A 27998-nucleotide genomic window follows, 5' to 3' on the forward strand; every position below is an offset into this window, starting at 1 on the left:
GAGGAGAGGAAACTGCATAAGATGACTGCATAAGATGACAACTGCACTCATATATGTCCCTCTACAGTATTACTGCTCTGAATCAGCAAAAGAGAAACCGAACCAGCAAAACACACTCTTGTGCTAATGAGTTGGCATCATGTTGTACACATGCACAGATGTTTCATGGGCAAAACAAAAAAGCAAACAAAAGCCTCGACATGTTCAACATAGATGGTATTTCTAGCACATGAGCAAAATTTAAAATCCTGTCCCCCTAACCTGTTCCCAGTCTCTCCATAGGGTTTTGTCTGAGCAGTACAGTAATCAGATCCTGGGCATCTGGAGGTGGGGCTTCATCCTTTTCAGGCCAGTTGATCTCATCTAGTATGAAAGAAAGATGTTCATGAATTTATTTTAGTCCCGTTCCAGTACCATAAAGGATGCTGGTCAGCTTAGTTAAAATGAAACCGACCTTTCCTACACAGCATATTAGTCAAGTTGTTTTTTGTTACATGTTAATTGCTTTCAAACATAACACAATCTGCATCTATTCTTCAAAGCTCAGATATTTAATCATTATTCATATTATTTGCAACAAAGTGTGATTTAAACAGCTCTTAACAACAAGAGGCAGAAGTGATAGTGTTTACAAAATATTTGTGCTTAGCACTGCTATGCTGTTCTTCCCTTGAAAGATTGTTATGGTTTAAATTCCAGTTCTGTTCCTTGGCAACTGCTGATAAGATGGACCCATCTGGCCTAATCCTGCAATCATTGCTCACCTCTGTAATCCTCACTCATGCTAATCATTTCACTGAAGTCGTTACTCACGTGAGTAAAGGCTGTATGATTGGCCCTTATGGTTTGGAGCACAGGTGCCGGCTTCTAATTTTCCCCGGGGATGCTCAACCCCTGATCAGCTCCAGGCCTTCCCCCAAATCCCACCCCACCTCTTCCCACGCCCACCTCACCTCTTTCCGCCCCTTCCCCTGAGCACTCCCCATCCCCGCTCCTCTCCCTCCCTCCCAGTGCCTCCTGCACACTGGAGAACAGCTGGGGGGAGGGAGGGAGGTTGATCAGCGGGGACTGCCAATGGGCGGGGTGGGGGGGGGAGGAAGGGAAGCTTGGCTGCCGGTGGGTGCTAATTTTTTTCCATTTTTTTTCCTGGAGCCCACAGAGTCGGTGCCTATGGTTTACAGAGCTACAAGCCAACGTGGTAGTTTTTTCCTATGTTTCTTCTACTTAAGAGAAAAAAAGCCATCAACGTACTTCAGTTAACCCTGACTATCACTAAGGTCTTCTGTACTTCATGACAAGATGGACTTAATTTCTGTGGCAAGTCTCCTGGATTCTGCAGCACCCTGGTCACGGCAGACTGGAAATTCTGCCCAACCTTCCTTTAAATTAAAACATGGGAATCTGCAATGACTTCAATATGAAAATGAACACCAAACCCCATAAGGAGGAAGGATGGTCCAGTGGTTAGCGCATTAGCCTAAGATATGGGAGACCTGGGTTCAAGGGGCCTGCTCTGCCATAGGCTTCCTATGTGACCTTAGGCAAGTCACTTAGCTTCTCTGTAAAATGAGAAAACAGTACTTTCCTAACTCACAGGGGCAATACATTAAAGACTCTGAGGTGCTCAAATACAATGGCAATGAGGGCCCATTTTCGTATTTAATTCAATTTATTTTTGTGCTGATTTTCCATAGATTTTCAATGTCAGATTTATTTTAATCTACATATGGACTCATTGTACAAGCTGTCAGAGAGAAGCTAGAGATGTTGGCAGCTGGACAGGAGACAACTGGGACTTGAGGTACCTGGGGAGACATGGGTGGCAGTTGGGATTTTGCATTAAACACAATAAAAAAGTGGATTTTTCTATTAAAATGACCAACAATTAAATAATTAGCAAGGATGACATTTAAATCACCATGTTTACATTTCAGAGGTATACAAGATATCGAGGATGGGGTCGGGGTGTGGGGTGGAGTCATATCTGTTGTTTCAGGCCTTCTGCAAACTCATGCAGAAAATACTACATAGGTTTAACATTTGGTTCATGTTCTTAAGGGGTTTTCCCACATCCATACGGATTAAAAGACTTTTTTTTTTTTAAATGAATGCTTAGCTAGAGATTTTGCTTCCACTGTAATTGGCATTAACTGACTGTCAATTTTATGGACCGAAGACTTTGGTAAACTAACATGCCGAAACATTTGTTTCAGGATCCAGCCAAGCTCACCACTTACAAAGATCTTAACTAACTCAAATTAATTAGTAATCAATTTACACACGTTACCACAGGAGCAAAAGCTAGTCAAAATATACTCAGAGAGAGGTTCCGAACTGTGGGGCATGCCCTAAGGTCCTGAGGACCTGATGGGCCACGCCGAAGGGCCATGCTCAGGAGGGGGCTCTATCCAGCAGGAGTAGCGGACAGTGCTCTTTGCAGGAGGTCTCGGCTGCCAGGACCAGGCTTTCTGCCTGTCTCACGTCCATTCCTGCAGTTACACTCCTCTGATGGGGACACTGGCAGGGATTCTGTGAGCGAGGAGCAGAAGGCTGCACCCCAGAAATACTGACCCCCGTGCTGAACAGAGCCCCTACTGGATCCACCCTTTCACTGCAGTCCCAGAGCACAGAGCCCCATTCATGGCCCCTGCCGGGCAGAACCGGGGCTGTGCTGAATGGTTGAGGTCAAGAGGGAGCTCTGCCTGACAGGGAGCCAGTGAGGTGCAGCCTTCAGCTCCCTTTCTGAGCTCGGCCCTTCAGAGCGACCCCATTGACTTGCTGCATGGGAGGCAGCCAAGACTGCACAACTGTGCAGAGAGCAGAAGGCTTCCTCAACTTCCACATGATGAGTACCCCTTGCCCCTCCCGTGGGTACCGGCCATCCCTCCCCCGGGGGTACAGGCGGCATGCACAGGACATGAATCTCTGAAGTGGGGAGCTTGACAAAAAATGTTTGGGAAGCTCTGCTCTAAGGTTATGTCTATACAGCAGCCGAGAGGTTGGATTCCCAGTGCAGGTAGATACACACGCGCTAACTTCGTGTGTGCTAAAAATAGCAGTGTGGCTGCAGCGGGGCAGGCAGTGACTCAGACTAGTTGAGCGAGTACAGTCCTGCCCAACCCCCCTGGGTATGTACTTGGGCGGCTAAGCCCAAGCCAGCAGTGTCACACTGCTATTTTTAGGTGCTAGCCTAAGAGGGCTAGCGTGAATGTCTGTCTGTGTGGGCATTACACCTCTCAGCTGGTGTGTAGACATACACTTAGGGTGAAACTGTGGCACCACTGAAGTTCATGGCAGCTTTCCCATTAACTCCAATGGGGTCAGGACTTCACCGATAAAGCCTGGAGAACAAAACTGTAGCAAGGGTTCGATTCTACAGCCAGTTCCATGGCTGTGCAATACATGTGGACCTGGCTATTTTCACTGCATAAAGGAGTTATCTTGTATGATTTGGCAATATGAATGACTTCAATAAAATAATTACAATTAAACAGAAAGGAAAAATCTGATACAGGTTAAAAAAAAAGTCAAAAATCTGAATCTAAAAAAAAAGGGGGGGGCCGAGTTTACAAATACTTCCGTGAATCATCCATATAAGGTCATTGGGAGCAGTCAAACACAGACAGTGACTCACAAGCTTATGTATCAACTGGATCAGGGCCTCAGATTTAAAATGTGGCAATTTAATTTATAAAAAGAAAGAATATAGCATGAACTGTAACGTTCCAAAATACATTTTTTAAATTGTTATAAATAATAAAATATCTCTCCTCCCCCCACAATCTAAGAGAGCAGCCTAAAGATATGTGTGTGTGTGTGTGTGTGTGTGTGTGTGTGTGTGTGTGTGTGTGTAAATGCAATAAAAACCATGAGTTATTTCCATGTTTGTTTGCCTGCAGCTTCTACTGCAGTTTAAATCTGATTTGGATAAAATAAAACATGAATATGCATTTCAGCCGTAAGGCATCGAGAACAAAGCCAGCATTTGCTGCTTGTGTTAATTAAACAGTTGATTCCCCTTGCCACTCAGGCCTTGGTGTATCACATCAGAAAACAGCATGGTTATAAATCCATAAACAGCTAGGATATTGTATAAAGAGGTCATATACTGCCGGCAATTCACAAATCCACTTCATTAAAGATTACAAACATGCCTGACTTGCAAAGTCAGAGACAGAGAACAGTGATATGATAACAGAACACCTCCTTAACATACTAAATGGGATTTTTTTTATTTTTTAGCTAGTGGACCTTTTATGTATACCTTAGAATGGACTGGAAGACATTCAATAACAGAGATGTCATTCTGATAAACTTTTGGCATAAAACGGAGGCAATCTACATCTATGCATTTGGGAAATTTATGGAAACAGCAGGTAGGATAGTGAGAGATTCTGTTTAATTATCATTTAGTTTTGCCACAAGCTGCATGACAATACTTAGGGTCAGTTTGCAGGTTAAAATCTAAAAGGTTATTGAATTTTAAATGAAAGAAGAACAGCTGTTACAGAAATAACATTACACTATAACAACCACCAATGAAATCATTAACAATCTGTGAATTGAATTCATTTCCCTCTCTTTTTCATTATTTATTATTTGGGAGACATTTGTTTTAGGGTTTTATTACATTTTTGTTAATTTCTTCATTGTGCCATTAGGCATTTTTCCATTTCTGCAAATGCAGTCCACATTAACCTTTTCTTCTCTGGTACAATGCCTGGAAAGACTGACAGTCAAATTATTTGACTGTCCAACCATTAATAGTTATTTTCTTTTTAATCAGTGTACTTAGAAACACGACCTATCGTGTTATTGCATTTCTGAACTCATAATTGATGTATAATACAAGTTCAGTTTTTCGTTCAAATTTCACCCGTCATTTTGATGGCTGGTATTATAGTAACATGAGTTGGCACAACTAGTTGAAAAATGCTAGCTTTTAAGTAAATTCTTAAATATCTTTTTTGATTAAGTGATTGGTTTCAGCAGGTTAAGAAATTCAGTTTTTCATGGTGATATTTACCACTGATCACTTGTCCAAATAGCTCTTCTGGTGTATCTCCAAAGAATGGCACACACCCAACAAGAAATTCATAAAGGATAATTCCCATGGCCCACCAGTCCACTGGCTTGCCATAACCCTGCCTCAATATCACTTCTGGTGCTATATATTCAGGTGTGCCACAGACCTAAAAATGAGAAAAAGAAAATGTTTAAAAAAGTGAAGTTTAATAACCCTAGCTATTGTGCTTAAATTTCCCCAATAATTCTCATGATGTAGCAAGATAATAGAAAAAACATGGAGAATTTTAAACGTTCTTTTCAGCATGTTTTACACTGTTCAGCTTGCAGTACAATTAATATTTTAAAAAGAATGACCTACATTAATTGGTTGTATTGTATGCAAAAAATGCATTTTACGAAAAATAGAGTTTTAAAATATTGTTTTTATACACAAGAGTCAATTAAAACAATTGTTTTATTTAATCTAAACATATCTTTATTTTTACATGAAAGTTGTGATGGTTTTACCTTAAGTAACTTTTACAGTGAACAGATTGTGGGTAAATGGTAATGAGGCATGCTTAAAGGGAAATGGGCCATAGCTAGGATTTTAGCACCCTTGATTGTACAATGCATCATGAGTTCTGCAAATACTCTGCTGAGACTCCTGAATTCCTTATAAAACAGTTTTCCATTTGTCTCTCTCACGATCTCACTTGCACACAATTAGATCGTTCATCTTACTAATAGACCATAATGCAGGAGGGAAAAAAGCATGGAACAATCTGCAGTGCACCAGTAAAGGTAACTCTGACGCATACATCTGAAATACCAATGCAGAAATAATAATGGCTTATATAGTATTATGGCATATCCCATTGGTAAATACAGCGTTATTTAATCTCTCAGTGTAAAAATGAAAAAAAGGCATCCCTTACCTGCTTGTCAAGGAACTCTCTAGCATCCTTCTCAATATGACCCTCATAAAGATTTGTAGTCATGCTCATTAGCCCCACCTTAGAAAGCCCAAAATCTGTAAGCTTAATATGTCCCATGGATGTTACTAATAAACTGCAAATCAAAATGACACTCAATTACTATAACATACGCCAAAACTGTACTAGGTTGTTTATTACAGTCACAGAATAATGCTTTAACAGCACTACATACCTGTTTAAAAAACAATTTAGGAAGCTACTGGGCTAGACACAGAGGCATCCAGGAAGTTACCAAATGTATGATACATATGTTGTTGTTATTGGATTTAAACAAACCATAATTTATATCTGCTTGAACACCTAATAGTTAAAGGATCTTAAAAGGATCCACATAAAGACCACAAAAAATATAGCACAGTGTAGTTAGCACAAGAAGAAATGGCAAGCATTCTGGAAGACATACAAATAGATTCTAACTTTAAAAGGAAAAACAACGAGGAGTCCGGTGGTACCTTAAAGACTAACAGATTTATTTAGTCTTTAAGGTACCACCGGACTCCTTGTTGTTTTTGTGGATACAGACTAACAGGGCTACTCCCTGATACTTGGAAAAAGAGGCATTAGTTTTTTCTACCTCTAATTAACTGTGCCATTCATTTAAATAGGGGAGAAGATGGGTAAAGAAAAGAAATTGACAGATATTAAGTTGGCAGACAATAGATACACAGAACCAGGTGGGTATTTTGACTCAGACTCATTTGGGATTCAAATGTGTTTTGAAACAAGTGACAATGAAAATTAGTGGAAGATATGTCAGGTTCTGTCTTTATTTCAGCAACCTGCTTTAATGCAGTTTACACTTACAGAAGATATGAAGTATTATAAACCCAAATACTGCAGAAATGTGACAGAAGGGCAAGATTACCCATTTAACACTTGTAAGAATTTGTATGTACAATTTTGTTTTCATATTCAGCATTAAATAGGGTACACAAAGTACACGTAGAGAGAGCTTGCTCTTATTGGCCAAACATTATATCCTTCATTTCGGCCTCAAGAAAAAATGTATTTCTCTCATGCTAGTCTTACAGCCTCTCGTTGCCTATAGGATTGTAAAAATCAACACATCATCTATAATTAAGGCTAAACCACCCCACTCATATTATGAATCTATTATCTGAGAATTCTGAATGTATGGGATAATATTCATAACCAAACATGCATTTTCTGCAGAGCAAAATTACAACTTTCATATATGACTAATTTTCAGACAAAGTTCGTTTGTGGTTATATTCTATACACTTACTTGTCTGGCTTCAAATCCCGGTGTACGATTCCATAATTATGCAGATATTCCAAGGCTAGCACAGTCTCAGCAAAATACATCCTTGCCATATCCACAGGTAAAGGACCCATATTCTTCATTAAAGTAGCGCAATCTCCACCTGAAAATATAAAACAAAAAGTTCTAGGTGGTATCATATATTTTGAGGTGCAGACATAACTAAGGCATGCTGCACATGCAGGCATACGTGGACCTCCATATATTTACCAACTGCACAACGAGGATTCTGAATGTTCATTATTTGAATACTGTCTTTTAGGTTTATTCTGCAAACTATTTTCATACAAGCAATTTTTATTTATTTATTTATTTCTTGAGAGGGAGAGGAAGTAGAAACTGGTGCTGAAGCAGCATAAAGATATCCTAGACCCTGAATGAGATTCAGGTGTTTTAAAAAAAAAAAAAAAAAAAAAATTGTGTGTGCTAAATTTTGATTCACTACCTTAAATACCATCATTAAGACTTAGGATTGGCCTACACTACTACGCCCACGTAACTATGTCACTCAAAGGTCTGGAAAATCCGCACCACTGAGCAATGTAGATATACTGACCTAACCCCCAGCATAGGCAGTGGTAGGTCAACAGGAGGGCTTCTCCTGGGAACATAGCTTCTGCCTCTCAAGAAGGTGAAGTATCTACACTGACAGGAGAAACTCTCCTGTTGGCGTAGGTAGCATCTTCACTAAGGGCTTCAGTGGCGCAGCTGCACTGTAAGTGTAGACAAGCCCTTAGTCTATCTACCTACCTAACATATAAATATGGCCCCATCAACATAGAATCTGCATGTCTCTTACTCTTTAATGTATTTATTCACAATACCTCTATAAGGTAGAGAAGTATTGTTATACCCATTTTACAGATGGGGAATTGACACCCAGAAAGACCAACCAAGATCACACAGGATCTCTCTCTCTTTCATGACCCAGGCTAACAGTCTAACCACTGGACCTTCTTTCCTCTCAATGTCATGGTCCCCTTGAAGGTGTCTCTTTGATGTTTCAAGCTTGTTACTGTAAATTGTTTTCAGATACACTATCATTTTCACAAGTGGTGAAAATTTCAAAAGCAGAAGAAAACTTCTTAACTTTATTTTCACATGAATTTCCAGTGTTACAGGACACTTATGATTATAAATTAGAACTAACTCATTCAAAGAGCATTACTTTTCTTTAGAGCTGCAAGACAAGCATTTTACAGGCAATCACCAAAAGATAACGATTGGGAATGAAGCCATCTCATTGGTGGATTTAGATAGTACGTGTACATAGCTACTGTACAGAGAACACATAGGTGAGCTTTTGTAATGTAAATACTGTGTTGGCTGATTTTCCTTTTTTGATGCTAAAATACACTTTTCTTCCCACTGTAAAGAGAACAAATACTTTACCTTCCACATACTCCATGACCATACATAAATGGCGTCTAGTTTCAAAGGAGCAGTACATGCTGACGACAAATGGATTTTCTGCAAATGTCAGGATATCACGCTCAACAAAGGCCTGCTGAATCTGGTTTCGGAGGATGAGATTCTGTTTGTTAATTTTCTTCATGGCAAATCTCTGTCTGGTTTCTTTATGTCGCACAAAATAAACGGCACTGAAACAGCCCAAACAACAGGAGAAAAAAGGGGTCAGTGACTAGATTTATTTATATATTATTAACTAGTCTTTCAAATCTGAGCTCCCACATACTGTTTTGTTTATGATCAAGATGCAGCCTCAATTGACATATCAACTACACACAATTAAAAAACCTAAATAAAGCCTACAAATGCTCGCAGCTCAAATGGGCATTTCCACCTGCAAAGGATTCATAGAGAAAAAACAGCTATGGCCAATATTATAAATCATTCTGACAAGTGCCTATCCTGCAAGTGTGTGTCATAATTATGATTCAACCTCCATTTCAGGGAATTTTCAAATAAGTCATGGATTTCTCATGAGGTTTCATATGTGAAATGCCTGGAAGGGCAAACACTGCTCAGTGGGATAGCTCTCTCTCTCTTTGCCAGTTGCAAAATGCCTCATCTGTTACAGTCACCCTGTCCCTAACATCAGCATTTACCACTACCCAGGGCAGATCAGCAGTGGCTGATTCCATCAAAATGGATCACCGTGTTAGCTTCCATATTAATGTGGGATTAAGTCTTGGCCTAGATATGTAGAAATTCCATTGGGGCAACACTGACTGGGCTTCTTGTCATCTGGGTTGGGATTTAGGGGGGGCAGAGTGAAAGCAAAGCAGCATCTGAGCAGCCCTGGTTGCTTCCAGGATTTGGTGAAAGATCACACAGTCCATGACCCCTGCATTGGAGCATGGACACAGGATGTAAAAAAATCCCTGGAGGCAAATCCTGAAAAATGTTTACATTGCATTACCTCTATTTTGTAATATTTATTGCTCAGGGCACTTTTAGTATGTAATTATCATAGCAGTTAGGGTGTGGGGAAAGGAAAGGATGAGACAGAGAAAGCAGAGAAAAAGGCAGAAGTCGATTATGTAGTTTCTAATTCAATTTGTGCCCCCCAGAGGCCCACTTATATCTCGATATAATTATTTAAATAAAAAAGGCAGCTCAGCATTTACTTTTGTCTCACTATTTTTGATAAAGAGTACTCTGGCCCCACACTAGAGAAATGTATAAACCCTTCTGAACAGCCAAAGTTGTTTCTTATTTCTTTTGTGCTGTGATTATTCCTGGTGAGTGTTTTCTCTGATTGAAAAGGTTGTCATTAATCCTTTCCATTGTCTCTGAAAGTACAGTCCCCAATCAAGGGTAGGGCAGCTGAAAGACATTACATCATAATGATTAGGTGGAAAACACCTTGGGCAGTGAGTCAAGCCCTGCCCTTTGTGCCTTTTACAAAGACCTGCTCTTGTTTCATGCCCCTCCCAAGTGGAATAAAAAACAGAGTTAGTTACTAGTAGAGTTAGTTACGCAACTCCACAGATCAGTTCTCCTCCCTGTTGGCTTCTTTCTTTTCTTCCTCCATCTCTTCCCACCACTCCCTGATATTTATTTTCCTCTCTGTCCCCACCCTCCCTTTCACTTAGTTTCTAACCCCCTTCTTTTCCCATTTGCTCTCTTTCTGTCCTCCCTCTCTCTTCTCTTTGTCCCCATTTCCTGTCAAACTCAGCCTCTGTGTACCAATTTTGTCCCTTTGTCCTCCTCTCTTTTCCCTACTTCAACCCTCTCATTCTTGTTACCTTCTGACATCTTATGTGTGGGAAAGTGATCCCTTCACCTGCCTGAAACCTTGATCTTCCAAGGAATTCTGATGTCAATACATAGTCTCACTGAACTCTGCAGGACTCTGTGAAGGAACTCCCTTTTCAGGATTGGGGCCTATGAAGCGCTCCTGATGGACTCCAAAAGCTGCCCTTCAGCCAGGCTTAGCAAGATGAGCTCTTAAAGATGCAGTAATAGATATTAATTGGAGGCTATTAAAATTGAGCCTTAATAAAAATGCTTCCTTCTGCACAATCTATAGAGCTGTGCAGCTAGTAATTTAAATTTAAAGACAACATCACAGGAACTAGTAAGATCAAACGTATCTGACTTGCCAAACAAATTATCATGATTAATATCAGAGCCTTTATCTAATTAATATAACACTTCCTTATGGCACCACCTCAGCCTTTAACGTCACAGGTTAACGCCACATAAGCTTCCATGTAAACAGGGCTCAGCAGTCCACATTTCTTCAGAAAATATTTGTCAACTTCAAGCAGTACCAAACTCAATAGGGAGCAGAAGACAGTACATGTATATAAACACATGCACACATTGTTTATATTGTGCAGCGTTTTACATTCCCACGTGCCTGACAAAGAAGATAAACTCATGGCACCATTCACTATTCAATTCCGTGGGATCTCAGACTGCCATATTCACTCAGGTAATCAGAAACTGAGTATTCTGAGTTTCATGCTGGTGCCACAGGAGGACACCTCAACTTGCAGCATTTTTGACTCCTTGTCCTTTTGTTTGTATTTATATCTGAAGCTATGCCCTGTGTCAACACGGATGGAGACATGGGTAAACATAGGTTTTTGAAAGTGTCTAGTGGAATTCACTCTCACATATTGGTGCTTGCTGAAATGAAGAAAGTGGCTCCAAATACATTCATGTTGTAGATTTCCTTTCTTCCTCTGATATTACACTGAATTCATGGTAGTTATGCTACATTTCTTTCCCCCCAACCTGTCAATATCCTGAGCATACCTGAAACGACTCTATACCACAGTCATTGAGATCCGAATCCTGAGTGTGCTCTCAACTCGCACGGAGTTAAAAGTTGGTAGTTAAATGTGCTGAACAATCACTGAAATGGTTGTTGAATAGCAAGACTTTCCAGGGAAGAAGAGTTAAATAAAAAGGTACAAACGTTGTTGCAGTTTCAAAAAAAAAAAAAAAAAAAAAGGGGGGGGGGGGGAATTTAGTAATGTGAATTACCATCTATATACATCATCAGGAAAGCCAGCTGCTTTCCAAGTCTTTGTATATGTTGCACTCTGAATGGAAGAGAGGGCTGGGAGGAATACACAGAAACACTTGATTGAGAAGCTGAACTTATCACAACTTCATTGCAAGAAGACTGAAAAAAATTACAGAAACTTCTCCTGCTGCATCTTAACATTCCTAGGCAGGCCTCTTTTCTGTACCATGCTCTTTTGTACTCTGATCTGCCCCGAACCCACTGAACTAGGCTTCTATGATTGTACAACAGCTTACCAAATAAAGGGGGAAGTCCCACATTATATTGAAGGGCCCATTATATTGTAGGTCATCTTCCCACATCCTCTACACCCCTGCATCTCACTCCCTCTTTTTTCTTTCCAGGTCTGATTTTCCTGCCTCTCTCCCTTTCCTTACCTTCAATAACAACACAGCGGTGCTGCTTGATAGGAGCCACAATGAACAGCTCACCCTAGTGGTCCAGTTTACAGCTATACCTTTAATTTTAGAGATTTCTCCTAGGATTGGAGGGTAACTATAAGCTATATAAATTAACAGTAGCAAAAATATGGTCTCATTATTTCATGACATTGGCAGAGATGTTATTGCTATAGATGGGAAAACCTGGAGCATACTACAGATTATTCCTCAACTGTTCAATGTGATACATTTCAAAGTCATGATTTCTACCTTCTTTGAATGCAAGTGGTAGCTTATTTCTGTCTTGGATAGATGTTTCTGATTAACAGGCTATTACTTGAAATGTATAGCACTGAAGCTGAAACAATATTGTCCCCACATGTATTGGCTGAAGCATCTATGTGCAAAATGAACAGCTGATCAAACTTGGGATACATCATCACACGGGAGGGGATTGATGAAGCGCGAGTAGAGAATAAAATTGGCCTTCAGCCTCTTAGTGGATATCTGCCCAGTTGACTTTGATAAGACAATTGGCTCTCTCTTCCAGCTCTTTCCTTTGTTTTTTATTTTTTTTTTAGAAGGTCACAAGGTTTTAGTAACATGAGAACAAACACTACTTAACCCAAGATAGCATACCAGGAAATCCCTTCGCTTTTGTAATTAATGGACTATTTTTGTCTTCTTTTGCTTCTAATTTTGAGTGCTGACCATATTTAAAGGGTCAGCCCAATGCACTTCACTTGATATTAATCTTCCCAGCTATATTATTTCTTTTAGAGAGACTATATTTACAGGTTTTATTTTTACTTCCCAGCTACACAATTGCTTTAGCATTTTTCCATATGTTGGTCAAAACCCTTGCTATAGACCATGATAACATGTAAAATGGGATGCATATTTAATCCCAAAAGCCCATCAAACACTCCTCTGTACAACATTGGAAAGCTGCCAGTGCAATAGTCAACCCTGAAGGGAATACAAGCTCATTCAGAGTCCACATGGTGTTACAAGAATGCTCAGATTCTGGGCGTCCTCACTCATAAATCCCTGGTGATAAGCTTTATTTGCAACAAGTCAGCAAGACATTCTACCACAAGTAAACTATTATTTCTAGCACTCGGGAAGTTCTGGCCCATTACTTCCCAGGAATTTTACCTGGCCCCATTCACTGCTTGCAAACCAAAATTTTCCTTGGTGCCCAGAAACTAAGTAAGTGGGCACAATCGCACAGAGGGTAAATACTTTTTCATCCAGAATATATTTAGAAGACTCATTGGGGCACCTATTTCTTACTTTGCACTTGTTTTTACTTCATCTAAGTAGCATTCAACTAGAATTTTGTCTCAATCAGCTGGACAATCCAGAGTTCCTGGTTCTGAATGGCATTATTCTAATCTTCTAGTTTCTGGAACTGAGGGTTTGGGTTTTTTACCTTCCTTTCTATCCACTTCTTGGCATAGCTGCTGGAGTTTGCTTGCATAGTCTGTCTCACTGTGATGAACAGCATTTATATTTAGTGACAAAGTTTTGCACTAGTATCCTATATTTTATTGATCTTACATTTAATTACAATAAGCAAAGTTTACTCCTCCAAAAAAGTCTCATCACTGACATGATCTTTCAAATATTGCTTCATTTCAGCTCTAATATTAATTACTTCAATAATCCTGTTATTATTTCCTGAAAACATTGGCTCTGGAAAAAAATGGAATCTGACTTGGCTGGGCTAGATGCAGAGGATAATACACCCCCACAGCTAAAGGAGATTTAAAAATAAATTTTCAAAAGGTTTACCTAGTCAAATGCAGATGTTAGTCGTGGAAGACTTTTCCTGCACAAGGTAGCCTCAAAATGTGCCACAGGAGGAAGAGCATGTGGTTTCCCTTAAATAACTACAGCGCTTCAGTCCTGGTTTAAAGCCCTTATTACGACTTCCACATTTTGTAACCTGGTGTAGATTTGGTACTTAAGGCTAGAGAAGCTGCATTAGTCTCTTTGACCTGGTTTCCTAATTTATCAAAGAACCTTGAACTCCTTAGGGAAAAATGAGGTTCCTTGCTATAGTTGCAGTTTAAAAGCTACAGTGTCTATCTCAAGTGCTAGCAGCTTCATTTTCAAGTACAGTTTCCTGAGAAGAGATTTGTGAATTCTGCATCACCCTAGAATTGAGGCTTTGTAGTCTATGATGTAGGGAAACCATCCAGGCAACTGTGATTTATGGTTTGTCAATGTGATAAGTGTACAGGTAATAATTTAAGATTAGAAGTAGGGATATTTCGCTGATATCCAAACACTAAGTGATCAACTACCCCTCTGATAAAACCCAATAATTTTGTTTTCCTCCTGCTACTAGTTGCAGTTGTTTGACTACTTCATGTAGATTTTTGTTCTTGAAGCTGAAAAAAAGCATCTCTCAATATCTACGGACTACTTAAGTTGATCTAACTTATGTCACTCAGGGGTGTGAAAAAGACACTCCACCAAGCAACGCAAGTTACAGCAACCTAAGCACAGTCCACACTGGTGCTATGTCGGCAGGAGATGCTCTCCTGCCGACACAGCTTCTGCCTCTCACAGAGGTGGAGCAATTATGCCGACAGGATAATGCTCTCCCTTCGGCATAGAGCATCTTCACCAGACGCGCTACAGCAGCACAGCTCACCAATGCAGCTGCGCCGATGTAGCACTTCTAGAGTAAACCTTCCTTAAGAGTATCTCCTCCCACCTTTACTGTTTGTAAAAGTTCGTGTAAAACAATGATTCTACTGCCTAGATTTTTTATAAAATGAATCATCTCAGTGAAAGTTCCAATTTGTTGCATTCCAAATAAAAGGGAGGGCTGGGAGTAATTGAAACATTCGATTGAGAAATTATTTTCCAGCACTTTGCAACACACCCTACAGTTAACAGTGATTGAAAATGGGACCTTCAGCATCAAAAGTATCTGCCTCTACTACTTGAGCTAACTCCGTAGCTGGTACCATTAGAAGGATCTTATTCTTCTCTATCTACCATCTACTGGAGAGAAGCAAGACACTTACCCAGGGTGTTACTCCTCTTATTATGGGACGTTCATCTGAGCATCTGAAGGGCACAAGAGTTCAAATCCCCGATGGGCCACCATTTTGTTATGACTCCACCATGCACATGTCCTCAATGGAGACTGAGCCTAGGGCCTTCAACACCAAAAATACTAGCCTCTACCATTCAACTGACAGAAATTACTGGATTAGCTAGTAGCAGTATTAGGGCTTTTTACTCTACATAGATCAGACACTAGTGGGGAAAGAGAGACACTTGGCCAGTATGTCGCATGTACCCATCCCAAATATTCAATTCACCACCCCTTTTTCAACTGATGTAATTGGCACCATATCAAGCAGGCACTATTATGCAAAACTAAAGCAACTGCCTAACAAATCCAAATGGGGAGTTTACACACCTAATAAAACTAATTGTAACATGTACTTGATTGTGCAGGCATGCTGACGGCAGCTGCAGTGAGTGGACCAAAGAGTTCCTATATGTTACCATTTGAAATTTTAAAATTAGGAGAAAATCTGTTTGAACAGTAATGAAAATTAAAAATTTAGGGAGCATTAAAGGAAAACCTTTTGGCTGGTGAGAGCGTCTAAGATAGACAGCTTGTGAAACCATTAATGATTTGGCCTGCATCCTACATGTTTACTAATTCACAGCTTGTTTAACTTCTTGTATATTCCCAACCATTCCCAAAAGCCCGATATACCTCATCTACTATACACTCATTTAATTACACTACAAATGAGTTTATTCAAGCAGTTACAAAGCGGAATACTGCAAAGATATTTACTCAAACTTTAAAAAAAACAATGGTTCAAATTTAAACTCATGAAGTTTAACATATCTGACTAATCTCTGCTACAATGTGCCAAGACCAACAATTACGCTGTCAAATCATCAAATCCTTTCACTTCACTAATGAAGGCAGGACCAAACAAAAACACTGCACTCGATAACATTTGCTTCTCACTTGGTTCAGGAGGAATCCTTTCACTACATCCTTGAAAGAAATGAAATATTACAATAACATAATCAAGTATTAACAAGCCACATCACAAAATACCTAGTGACATATTCCTGAGAATAAATCAATGAAGCACAGGCAGAATCCACACATATTTAGATTACTTCAAAAGTTAATGAAGTGGAAAAACATTGGAAGAGAAAAAAAATCCGTGTAGCATAATAACAATAACTTTAATTTCAGCTGTTTATACTTGTAATATACTGTAATAAATGCCTATGAAGAAGTTTATTGCTTTGTATCCACAGATGCAACAGACATTATTGCTTAATTATATTCCGTTTCTTATAGAGGATAAGAGGAATTCAGGTACTAATGATATGTTACCCTTTAAACATGCTGATAATAAATATACAGTAAATCAACCAATCACATGCTGCCAAGTCAACTAACCACACTAAATGCCTGAAAAATGTCAATGCAAATTAATCTACCTCCTACCTTGTAAAGCGGAGTGGAAATCTAACCAGAAAGGTGCTTATGAGTTCCTCTTCCAAGACATGAATGCTTTACAGGTATGGCAGAGTGAATCCACCTGGGCCCAGAGTTGCTGCTTGAGCCCTTCCTTACCAGTGTGGGGTTTGTATATTCCGTCACCAGTACTCTACTCTGTTCTATATTGAGTACCACATACAACAGAACAGAACACAATACTCATTTCTCCTATGAAAGTTTGTGATGTGTGGGGTCCCATTATGTGCAGCTTGAGAACATTTTGACAGCCACTGGTTTATTCATGAAAACATCTGTGAATCCCAAAGGTTTCACACATTTTAGCCTGAATTCATTTGAAACCACAAGTTATTGGGCTTGCTTTAAATTACTGGGTGAAATTCAGCCTGTGTTATGCAGGAGGCCAGACTAGATGATCATAAATGTCCCTTTTGGCTTTACAGTTCTATGAAACTTGGTCTGCTCTGGACTAGAAGTGGCTCTCTGCACTATGTTGCTCTATGACTGGCTGAGGCTCTTAGAGTGTAAGGAGCATGAGGCACAGACAGACCTTCCTAACATTTGCCCTTTGGATGGAGGCTCAGGGTTCCTGGCCCCATCTCTCTTTTCCTCTCCTCACCAGGAATCCCTCCAATGTTGGGTGGGCACAACGGCTAAGATTCTCTTTTGTTCTTCACCTGCTAGCCAAGTCAGTGCCTTCCCTATCTTCCCCCTCCTCCAATGAGAAAGTTGGGGACAAGATGAAAGGAGGGAGCAGCTGTCAGGGGAAGGAGAGAGAGACGCATGCACCAGTGAAGCAGGGGTGGCAGCAGCTGATTCCTGCTGTGAAGAGGACTTTTCCAAGAATTGAATATGGGGCAATGAGGTACATAGGGGAAAATCATTGAGGGGATGATTTGTGTGAGGTTGAGTACTGAGAGCTGTGTTTGGATTTTTATGTAATTTTAATGAAAATTATGCTACATTTTCTTCAGGCCTTTTGCTGAGCCACGTAAGCAGGTCTAGGCACAGACAATAGCCCCTGCATGCACTATAGTGACTGACCGTCACTGGCATAAAGGGTGAATTAGCTGCAGCCCAAAATACTCCTACTCCCTTGGTCAATGAGTCACAACAAAGAAATAACTAATTGTGACCAGAGAGGCATATTAGCATAAGCCTCTAGCCATTAAAAGTGAGCATGAGGATCCACTGTACTGGATAGGAAGGTGGACTGTAGTGGCTCACTCTTTTACATTCAGGAATTCTGCAGTGAGCACTCAGATGTATAATGCAGCTGCCACATTGTGGCAGAGAGCAGAAAGGGCTAGAATCAGCATGATGAGGTCAGGACCAGGAAACAGCTCCTCATCCCATAATAGAGCCAACTTTCTTTGGTAGTGGGCTCCTCAATAACCGTAGGGTTGACCCAAATTGTTTGAATCCATTTTTTGAGCCTCTCCCAGCACAGGAGTTTGGATCTATAGACCTGCCTTAATCCTTTTGTGTACAGAGGTGGAGCCCAAAAAACACCACAGGGCACATCATGCAATGTCTGATCTTAATCAGAGCAGCATGGCATTGCCAAGACAGAGCTTTGCATGCTGGGACATCCAATCGCAGTGTGTTGAATTTCCAAATGAAAGATGAGTGCTCTCCATTTTTATCCGGGCAAGCGAGGCCCTTGAACTGAAACTGCCAATGGAGTTCTCGGTATGACATCATTCAGGCATCTTTGGTTTAAACAGACTGGTATAAATTTATTTTCAATCGGGAAAAAATATTTTATGTATTCACTTAAAACAGTGTCTATGTTTTTAGGGCAAGAACACTATTTTACAGTGTACTTCTTACAGATTCAATTATATTCCATTTCAAAATTTGAAAAAAATTCTGCTTTCAATATTAAGCTAAGACTTTTTAAATTTTCTTCAAACTCCATTTTAACATTTCATCTTTAGCTTCATGTGGCATCTAGTTCTACAGGTTCCCAAGCATCTTGTTTGGTGAGAATATACGTTATCTTAATTCAAGACACTGCAGTATGCTGGATTTTGTTACTGACTAGCACCAGTTAGCAGAAAGCTCAATTGTTTCTTGTATATCACAATTGTCAGTAATAACATGGGAAATGCATTTGGACTAGAAACCAGAATTAGAAAAGCACCCAGGCACACACACACACACACACAATCACACGCCCCTCCCTGCTGTTTACAGTAAAAAATAATGGGAAATTATGCAAAAACAAAATGCAGAAGAGCTGTTACACTCATGGATTACTCACCCATAAGCTCCATTACTAATCAGTTTAATTGTTTCAAAATCGCTTTCACGAGGTTTCCTCCGGAGCTTTACTGATGTATTAGAGTTCTTTTTAAGTAAAAAAAAAAAAAAAAAAAAGAAAGAAAGAGAACAAAGTTAACACTACAGACATATATAAAACAGAAAAAATTCTTTACTGCCCTCAGGCTGCAACATGCTCATCAAAACCATGATGGAGTGTTCTTTTGGGCTCTGGTCAATCAGCCACAGCTCAACTGATCAGGGGCCAGAGAAGGCTCTGAAACAAGCTGTTATTCCACCAGCAAGTTATATGCTATTCTGCATCTGTTAATCCACCCACCTCTGTGGTGGGGTGCTGGCAGACATACATGGGGCCAGATTTACAAAAATATTTAGCCAGCTAAGGATGCAGATAGACACTGAACCTGCTTAGGCACTCAGGTGCCTGAATACTTTTGTAAATCTGGTCCTTGATGTATAGGTCAGGATGGACTAACAAAGGATGGATGAACTCATTGCCTAATATGGGAGGTCAGAGCAGTGAGGGGGAATGCAGAGAGGTGTGGGGCAGCACAGGGAACAGTGGGGTGGAAAGGAGGAGTTCAGAGCTGTGCAGCGGGGCATACTAGGAGGCGTCAGTTCTGTCCCCCAAAAATCCCCACATCCATGCTGCCCCCTCATGTTTTCCCCTGCTCCACAAACGTTCCCACTGCCTCCATGGCAGTCCCTGAACCCTCTCCCCAGCTCCTCAGCGTGTGGGGCCCTCGCCAACACCCACCTCTCCCTAGGGAGGAGGGCTGAGGTAGGAAAACTGGGCTGGACTGGACTGGACGAGAGATTGGAGATGAGGAGATTATGTAAAGGCAGCAGAGACTAAACAGTACATTTTGGGACTGGGGTAATCATTGCCAAAGAACCAGAAGAAATGGAGGCAGAAAGCTGGGCTGTGGTACATGGGAAAGCTGAGAATTAAGTACCCAAAACCTTAATGCAGAGTTAAGGTTAAGATTGCCCAATGGTGCACCATGTCCTTCCAGAATGTCAAATCTCTGAAAACCAGGAAAAATAAAGTTTGGCCACTCCCACAACACAACCTTAACCCTGCCCTCTGTAACTGGAAACAGCCACTAAGAATGGTTCAGTACCAGGGGTGGCCCATCCATATAGGCGAACTAGGTGGTTGCCTATGCTGCCAAGTTAAACGGGGCACCAAATTCGAGGGTAAAAAATAAAATAAAAAAAAATGAAAAAGGTGAAAAAAATACAAATAAAATAACTAAGATGTCATTATTTCAATTCCTGTGCGCGTACGGAGGGAATATGAATTATAATTCATTTCACTACATTTCTGAGAATTTATTAATATGTCAGATCTTTTATTTACTGCAAAAATAAGTAATATTTTAGTGAGTTTTTTTTCCAATTTGTGACGTAGGGTCAAGATGACCCACTCCGCAATTTGGATAAGCAATAACTCAGCCACAATGAAATACATCCACCAGCGGCAAGAGCTGCAATGCTAGTGACACCTAACTCGAATATACATCAAGGTCGCATAGCCGGAAATTCATGTAGAGCGGAGATATCGCGAATTGATACATGTCAAACAGTCATTTTAACATACGTCGCAGGTAGATGGTTAAGAATCAAACGAATACTATGGAAAATTGTGTTTCTTGGTGCCAAAGAGTAAAGAATAACGTCTTTCAGCATTATAAATCCAAAATGTGAGTATCTTTAAGAGTTATTATCAGGCTGTATAATTATGAACTTTTCTTTGTTATAACTGGTTCACATGTAATAAATAAGGTCCATAAAAGAAAAGTAATAGCGTTAATGCTTAATAGACTACGAAAGTGATGACATCACACTCCAAGCGGGTAACCGTGAGGAAGGGGATTACTTTCCAAACAACCGGTGTTGGGTTAGAATGTCGAAAAAGGTCATATTGTTTCTGTGTAAACGCTGTAATTAACTGTTTTAATAGGTAAGTGAGTGTATGTTACGAATCACTGAACCTTTAAGCAGTGAAAAGACATGTTGGGATGGCTGCAATGTGGTTTAAATCGCCAACCATGTGGTGGGTGTGTCAGCCATCCTTAACACTATAATGCTTACAGTCAGGACCACAGTATAACAATATTCAAATGCTCCATGGCAGAAAGAGGAAAAAGAAAGCCCTCAGGAGCTGAGTATTGTAAACAAAAGGCCAAGAAGGAAAAGGACCAAGCAAAACAGCAGGGATCCTTCCTGAAACATCTTCTCTTTAATCCAAATAAAGATGGAAGCAGTTCACAGCAGCCAGATGAAGGAATTTTACTTGGAGAGGAGGTTAGCTCACATCCGCATGGAAGCAGTTTGGAACATCAAGATGAAAGTATATTACTTTGAGATGAGGGCAGCTCACATCCACAGAAAAGCAGTTTGGAAACTCAAGTTGATGGAAACTTACTTCTGGATGAAGGCAGCTCACAGCATCCGACTAATATGGAAGTGGAGAAAATTTATTCACCTTCAGAGACACAAGCAGAAATTGAAGTAAATGAAGTAGAAGGAAGAAAGAATAAGGAAGTTACAAACAAGTTACAGCATTGGGACCCAGCTTCATGGCCCAGATGTGATGACAGTGGAAATTCTCATGGAACATGGACCCGAACAAGTTCATGAATTTCCCTTCCCCAAGGATGGAAATAAAAGAAAATTCTCTGCTCAGCATTACAAGAGGAAACTCATTAATGGGGAAGAAATTAATCAAAACTGGTTACAATATTCAGTGTCGAAGGACTTCGTGTTTTGCTTTTGCTGCAAGTTGTTTAGAAATCAAGCAACTGGTACATCACTTACTGAAAAAGGTTCGAAGGACTGGAAAAACGTATCTTCAATTCTCTCTTCACATGAAAGAAGTACAGAACATTTGTAATGTTTTCAAAATTGGAAAGAACTTGAATTATGATTGAAAAAAAGGAAAAACTATTGATGAAGAAAAAGAAGAATATTGGCAACAAATATTAGAGCGTCTGATTGCTTTAATAAGACTTCTCGGTGGACAAAATTTAGCATTCCACGGCCATGGTAGAAATGAAATATCATACACTCCAGGTAATGGAAACTTTTAAAAATTTGTTGAATACCTAGCTTTGTTTGATCCAGTCAGGAAGGAGCATCTATGTAAAATAACTCATCATGAAACACAGGTTCATTACTTAGGAAAAAATATGCAGAATGAACTGATTCAAATCCTAGCAAATGCCCATTAAAAAGAAAATTGTAGAAGCTGCCCATTCTGCAAAATACTTTCAATAATACTGGGCTGTACACTAGATGTGAGTCGTGTTGAACAAATGATGATCATTCGTTTTGTGGATATGGAAGAGCCTGTAGATGACGATAATGCTGAAGTGCTCATAAAAGAACATTTTTTGGATTCTTACCACTGAAGGAGACGACTGGAGCATTTATGACTGAAACTATTCTACAAGAGCTTGAAACAATGTCATTATCTGTTGAAAACTTACGTGGCCAAGGCTATGATAATGGGAGTAATATGAAGGGTAAAGACAATGGTGTGCCAAGGAGAATGATGGAAATCAATCCTAGGGCCTTTTTCGTTCCTTGCAGTGCGCATTCTCTGAATTTGGTTGTCAATGATGCTGCTAGATGCTGTTTGGAGGCAAGCAGTTTCTTTGACTTGGTGCAACGTGTTTATGTGTTTTTCTCAGGCTCAACACGTCATTGGGAGATTCTGACTCACTATGTGAATTCTCTAACTGTGAAACCACTTAGTCAGTCAAGATGGGTCTTGTCAAACTCATTGATACTTTGAAGCCTCTTTGCTGTGAACTTGGAAACATTTATGATGCCCTAACTGAAATTTATGATATTACCTTTACTGGATCATCTGGCAATACGGCATGTTCAGATGCAGAAGCTCTTGCAAATAGCCTTTCCAAATTCAAATTTGTGACTTCACTCATTTTGTGGTATAATATCCTTTTCAAGATTAACCTCACTAGTAAGCAGCTTCAGAAAAAGAACTTGAACATACATTCTGCTATTCAAAAACTGCAGCAAACTAAAAATATTCTGGAGGAATTCAGACATGATTAAGGGTTCAAAAGAACAATGGTAGATCCTCTCGAGTTTGCTGAAGAAATAGACTTTCCGACAGAATTTGAACCAGAGCCAGTTAGCATTGGGCAAAAGAAACAGCAGTTTTTGTATGAAGGACGAGACACACCCATTCAGAACCCAAAACAAAGGTTCAAAGTGAATTTCTACATCGCAGTCCTTGATACTGCTATTCACGCGGTTGACGGAAGTTTTCAACAGATGCAGCAGCTAGAGTCAGTATTTGGCTTTCTATATGATATCCACAGCTTGCAAAAGAAAACAGCAAAACAGATAAGAGCATTTTGTATGAAACTGGAGTTGGCATTGACTCATGAAAATTAAAAAGACATTGATGCTACAGATTTATGTAGTGAGCTTCAGGCTTTTTCAAGACGACTTAAGAAACATTCCACTCCTGAAGAAGTGCTGAAGTTTGTTTGTGAAAATAAATGCACAGACAGTTTTCCAAACATTTTTATAGCTCTGTGCATTCTTTTAACTTTGCCAGTTTCCGTAACTAGTGGGGAACGTAGCTTCTCAACTTTAAAATTGATAAAAACATATCTGCGTTCAACAATGGTGCAAGAGAATCTTGGACTTGCCACAATATCAATAGAGCATGAAATAGCTGGAATATTGGATCTAAAAGAACTGGTGACTGAATTTTCAAAACTTAAAGCAAGAAAAGTCATATTTTAAGAGTACAGTGTTTTTTATTCAGAGTGTTTTGTAAATACAGGTTAAAGTTCATTGAAGAGTTTTTTTATTTCTTTCTGTATTGGATGTGGTGGTAATGGCAGTTAAAGCAGGATAGCGTCATGGATGATTTTGGATTTGTAATAATAAAAATTATAATTAACATTTTTAATGCATTTTTATTTGAAATTGGACTGAAATATCATCTAGCTGTTGTGTACAAATCTATTTTGAAAATTTCGTGTCTCTATTTTATCTTATCTCAGAAACATTGGTTGGACAGACAGATGGACGGACAAACCAAATAATTAAGCCTCTGTTTAAAAAAAATACTTAAAAAAACATTAAAAGGAAAAAAAGGGGCAAAATGTTTCCCAGTTTACCAAAAACCTTAGCCTATATCTGCCTTGGGTTTGGGGTGCTGATTGCATGGTTTGCCTAGGGCGCCAGTTGCTTGCAGCTAGTTTAGGATCGCCCCTGTTCAGTACATGGGGGTGGGAATAATTTACCATAATAAACAGACATGAGGAAGGACTAAAAGAATGTGTTGTTTATGTTGTGCTCCACAGATTTGAATTCTAGCATTTATTGACATGCACTCCAACAGTGTCAGTGTAGTTGTATTGAAAGGTGGAGGGATTTGTTGGAGTATATTGGAACAGCTAATAGGAGACATGCATGAGGACATCAAAGGGATCAAATATGCCTCATTTCAGCACAAAGTTCTGTAGGTTGCGTTAGCGGTGGTGTACCTGTCCTAGGGATTATCAATAATTGGTGACATACATGTTAGTGATTTCTAGGGCTAAGTAGGGGATAAGTGAAGACACTATCTTGGAAGAAATCATCAGGGGAAGAGTGACGGGGGGGGGACAGAGAGGTTGCATTTTGCAAGTCTGGAGTGGTTTGTGTGGAGAAGGCCCAGTGCTTGAGTGTAGGACAGGTAGTTCCTTTTCACTATGCTTGACCTAAACCCCAGTTTTGCCTTAGCAAAGAGGACTGTCAAGATTATGTCCTAGAGTGCTCATATGTTCTGTCCTCAGAGTGTTCTGTAGAAAATGAAAAAACTAGTATGCGCAGAGGACAGAGTTAAGGTTAATTGTAGGGGTGGCAACTCTTCATAACCTGGTTGCCAGAGTTTGGAGTGTAGCCGACCTCGACATTCTGGAAAGATGTGAGGCACCACTGGGAAACTTAACTCTTAATTAAATTTGGGGTTACTTAATGATATAAAGCTTTCCTATATGTATGGCAAAGAAATCCTTCTTCCTACTTGATTTGTTGTTTATGTGCTCAGCGACTTTTTCATTTCCTGCAGGACCAGTTTAAATAAATGTTGAACCCCGGTGAAGCCACTCAATTGGTCTCCAAGATTTAGTGAAGAACTCTCTCTCCCATATCCTTCCTCAAAATAGATCTGATATGCCAGATGGGAGGGAGGTTTTAGTTCCAGAGAGTATGTCTGAATTGGTATGTATATTCCTTCACAGAGGGCTCAGGATATTTCCACAGAGTTCTCAAGCAGCATGTACCTCCCCCCCCTCACACACCCACCAAGTGGCACTGGAGTATGAGTGGTAAACATTAATTATTTTAACCTATCCCAGGTGGGTATGGCCCAGTGTGGCAGCACTAAATGAATTAGTCTTGCTTTCCTGTGTTGCCAAGATGCAACTTGTAGGTCTTCAGAACCTCTGAGGATATCCCCCATTGAAAGGGGAGGGACCAACACTGGTGTCGGTCTGGGCATTTTGAAAAGGACAGGAGGCAGTGGGGGGAAAGCATTCTTTTCCAGGCAACCATTTTGCACAAATAGGGTATATATAACAATATAGTACATGAAAGCCACTAGGTATGCTAACAGAATGATATAATCTGGAGCTGAAAGTGGAGACCTATTAAGTCATTTAATTCATTTGCTTGCCACGACAAGACTGTTCCTAATTACACATTTATGAGTGTTTTGGACAGTCTAGTTTTACATTTGCTAAGCAACAAGATTTCCACCACGTCCCCTGGGTGATTATTCCAGAGACTAACACAATACATTATCATGAAGTGTTTCCTGATATGTAGCCATATTTAACCGTTAGTCACACTGCATAATTCAGTAAGCCCAGCCCCCTAATCATTTTTGTTATTCCTCTTTAACCTCTTGTCAGTATATTTCTGATAATTAAGTGCCCAGATCTATGCAATATTTCAGATGCAGATGGACCAAAGGTGCATAGAAAGGTACAGTTACCTCCATGTTACAGCACCTGAACCCTTTGTAGATGGCATCCCGCCACCAAATCAGGAATGATCATAAGGTGAAAAACCCCCAGACACAGTCTGAGGCCTTTGCCTGGAAATCCTGGAGTATTTTCATCAGATACCTGAGGATTCTATTTTACACACTAGCAATAGTTGTATAGCTTGTCATGCCAATTAACTATTACTGAACTGAATTATGTATGCAGCCCAAAGGCATTTGCTTGTTTTTGCTGTGAAGCTGCACTGTAATCCTACCTCTGTGTTTTCTATGGTGTATTTGTTTAGAAGAAAAATGGCTAGGTTTGTTTGTTTTTTATTATAATGGGCCAAATTCTGCCCTTAAGCACACCAGTAATTCCAGTCATCTCCACTGACTTTTATTCTACCTTGGGCAATTTAAACAAGTCACTGCAAAGGATTATTTTATATTACTTATTACTACCCACAGCCCTAGTATAATATCTTCACAATATGTATTTTCAAAGTGCAACAAAACATCTTTTAAACTCAATGCACAATCTTCCTACTCACAAATCTTAATTTCCAAATGTAGAGCTACCATTTTAACCTGTTGACATTTATCTGTTCAGTGCATTACACCCTCTTAAATTTTGGATCACTGTGTAAGTGGAGGACTTAAAAAGTCTGTGCAAAATATTCTAGTTTTGGAGGGATTTTTAAACCCTTTTCAAAAAGAGAAAAAAATACAGTGATTAAGCAGAAATGTAAAAGGTAACAAGAAAACAAGCAAGTCTCTAGCAATAGATAACTCCAGGCACAGAAGTAAATATTAGTGACTTTATGAAAATGGTGAAAATTACAACTTCCTGAAAACAAAAGGCATAACTGGGCTATTGCTTGTTGCTATCTTTAATCAGTTATGAACCTTGGCATTGGTTTGAAAGTTAACCTATATTTTGTTCAGCCAGCCATGTAAAAAAATCTACTAGAGAATGTAATGAAACAACGCAATTAACACATTATTGTATTTTTAAAACTGATATGCTAAAAACATCAGCCACCACCACTGTAACAGGAAGACTTGCACTTACTGATTCATCTGTTTCTGGAGTTTCTGCTGTGCCACTGTCATAGCTAGCTAGCTGAGCTATTTCTGAAAACAAAGGATAGAAACTTCATTTTAGAATACATATAGAAAACAGAAGCAAGTGCCAAACAAAAACATGAAAATGTCACTTCTCTGGAACAGACAGTTAACAAGTGTTGTATTACCTATATTAGTGGTTAAATGACCTTTAAAATTCAGTTAAGTCCTCCAGTTTAGGAGGATAATCCCCTTTTGGAAATTCTGACCTGTTGTCGAATTCCTTTATGAATCCTTCTGTGACAGAAATGGAGCTGCTATGTAATAATGTTATGAATACTGAGATGTAACAACTTTATGAACCCCATGTGTGCCTGGGGCAGTGAGAGGAAGTTACTGTATACTGGGGTTATAAAACTTCCCTGTGGGAATGTATTGATCTAGCAGGACAGGGCTGTGGGAACACCATACAAGGAAGCAACACAAAGGCTTCCTAAATATGATTATTTCAGTAGACACTTGAAAGACAATGGGGCAAACTGTTGGCTTAAAAGATCCTGTATCCTGTGTCAAGTATGCTGTAAACCTTGTTTTGCCAGAGCTGGGAGTTACCAGATCTAAGGGATAAAACAATTAAAAAGTGATTCCTGTGAAGGGAGGTGAGTCACCAGGGACTGTCCAGAGACTGTTAGTGAGCTCCGACAAAGAGACAAGCTGACACAGAGATGCACTGGGAAGAGTCTACAGCAGGGGTCGGCAACCTTTCAGACGTGGTGTGCCAAGTCTTCATTTATTCACTCTAATTTAAGGTTTCGCATGCCAGTAATACATTTTAACTTTTTTAGAAGGTCTCTTTCTATAAGTCTATAATATATAACTAAACTATTGTTGTATGTAAACTAAATAAGGTTTTTAAAATGTTTAAGAAGCTTC

The 27998-nt window shown here is 39.7% G+C and overlaps 1 protein-coding gene across 5 annotated transcripts in view; it reads right to left on the reverse strand.

Annotated features, from left to right (window-relative positions):
* MAST4 (microtubule associated serine/threonine kinase family member 4) overlaps window positions 1–27998 on the reverse strand; it is a 414954-nt gene that overhangs the window by 24092 nt on the left and 362864 nt on the right. For all 5 annotated transcript variants that reach the window (XM_054032193.1, XM_054032192.1, XM_054032196.1 and 2 more), the window contains 7 exons: window positions 27073–27134; window positions 18960–19045; window positions 8680–8888; window positions 7252–7390; window positions 5946–6078; window positions 5027–5192; window positions 262–363 (listed from right to left, as the gene is read on the reverse strand). In XM_054032193.1, the coding sequence (XP_053888168.1) occupies window positions 262–363; window positions 5027–5192; window positions 5946–6078; window positions 7252–7390; window positions 8680–8888; window positions 18960–19045; window positions 27073–27134 (897 nt within the window). The remainder of the gene's footprint in view (window positions 1–261; window positions 364–5026; window positions 5193–5945; window positions 6079–7251; window positions 7391–8679; window positions 8889–18959; window positions 19046–27072; window positions 27135–27998) is intronic.

This window comes from Malaclemys terrapin, chromosome 6 (genome assembly GCF_027887155.1).
Source record: "Malaclemys terrapin pileata isolate rMalTer1 chromosome 6, rMalTer1.hap1, whole genome shotgun sequence".
In the NCBI taxonomy this organism is placed as follows: Eukaryota; Metazoa; Chordata; order Testudines; family Emydidae; genus Malaclemys; species Malaclemys terrapin.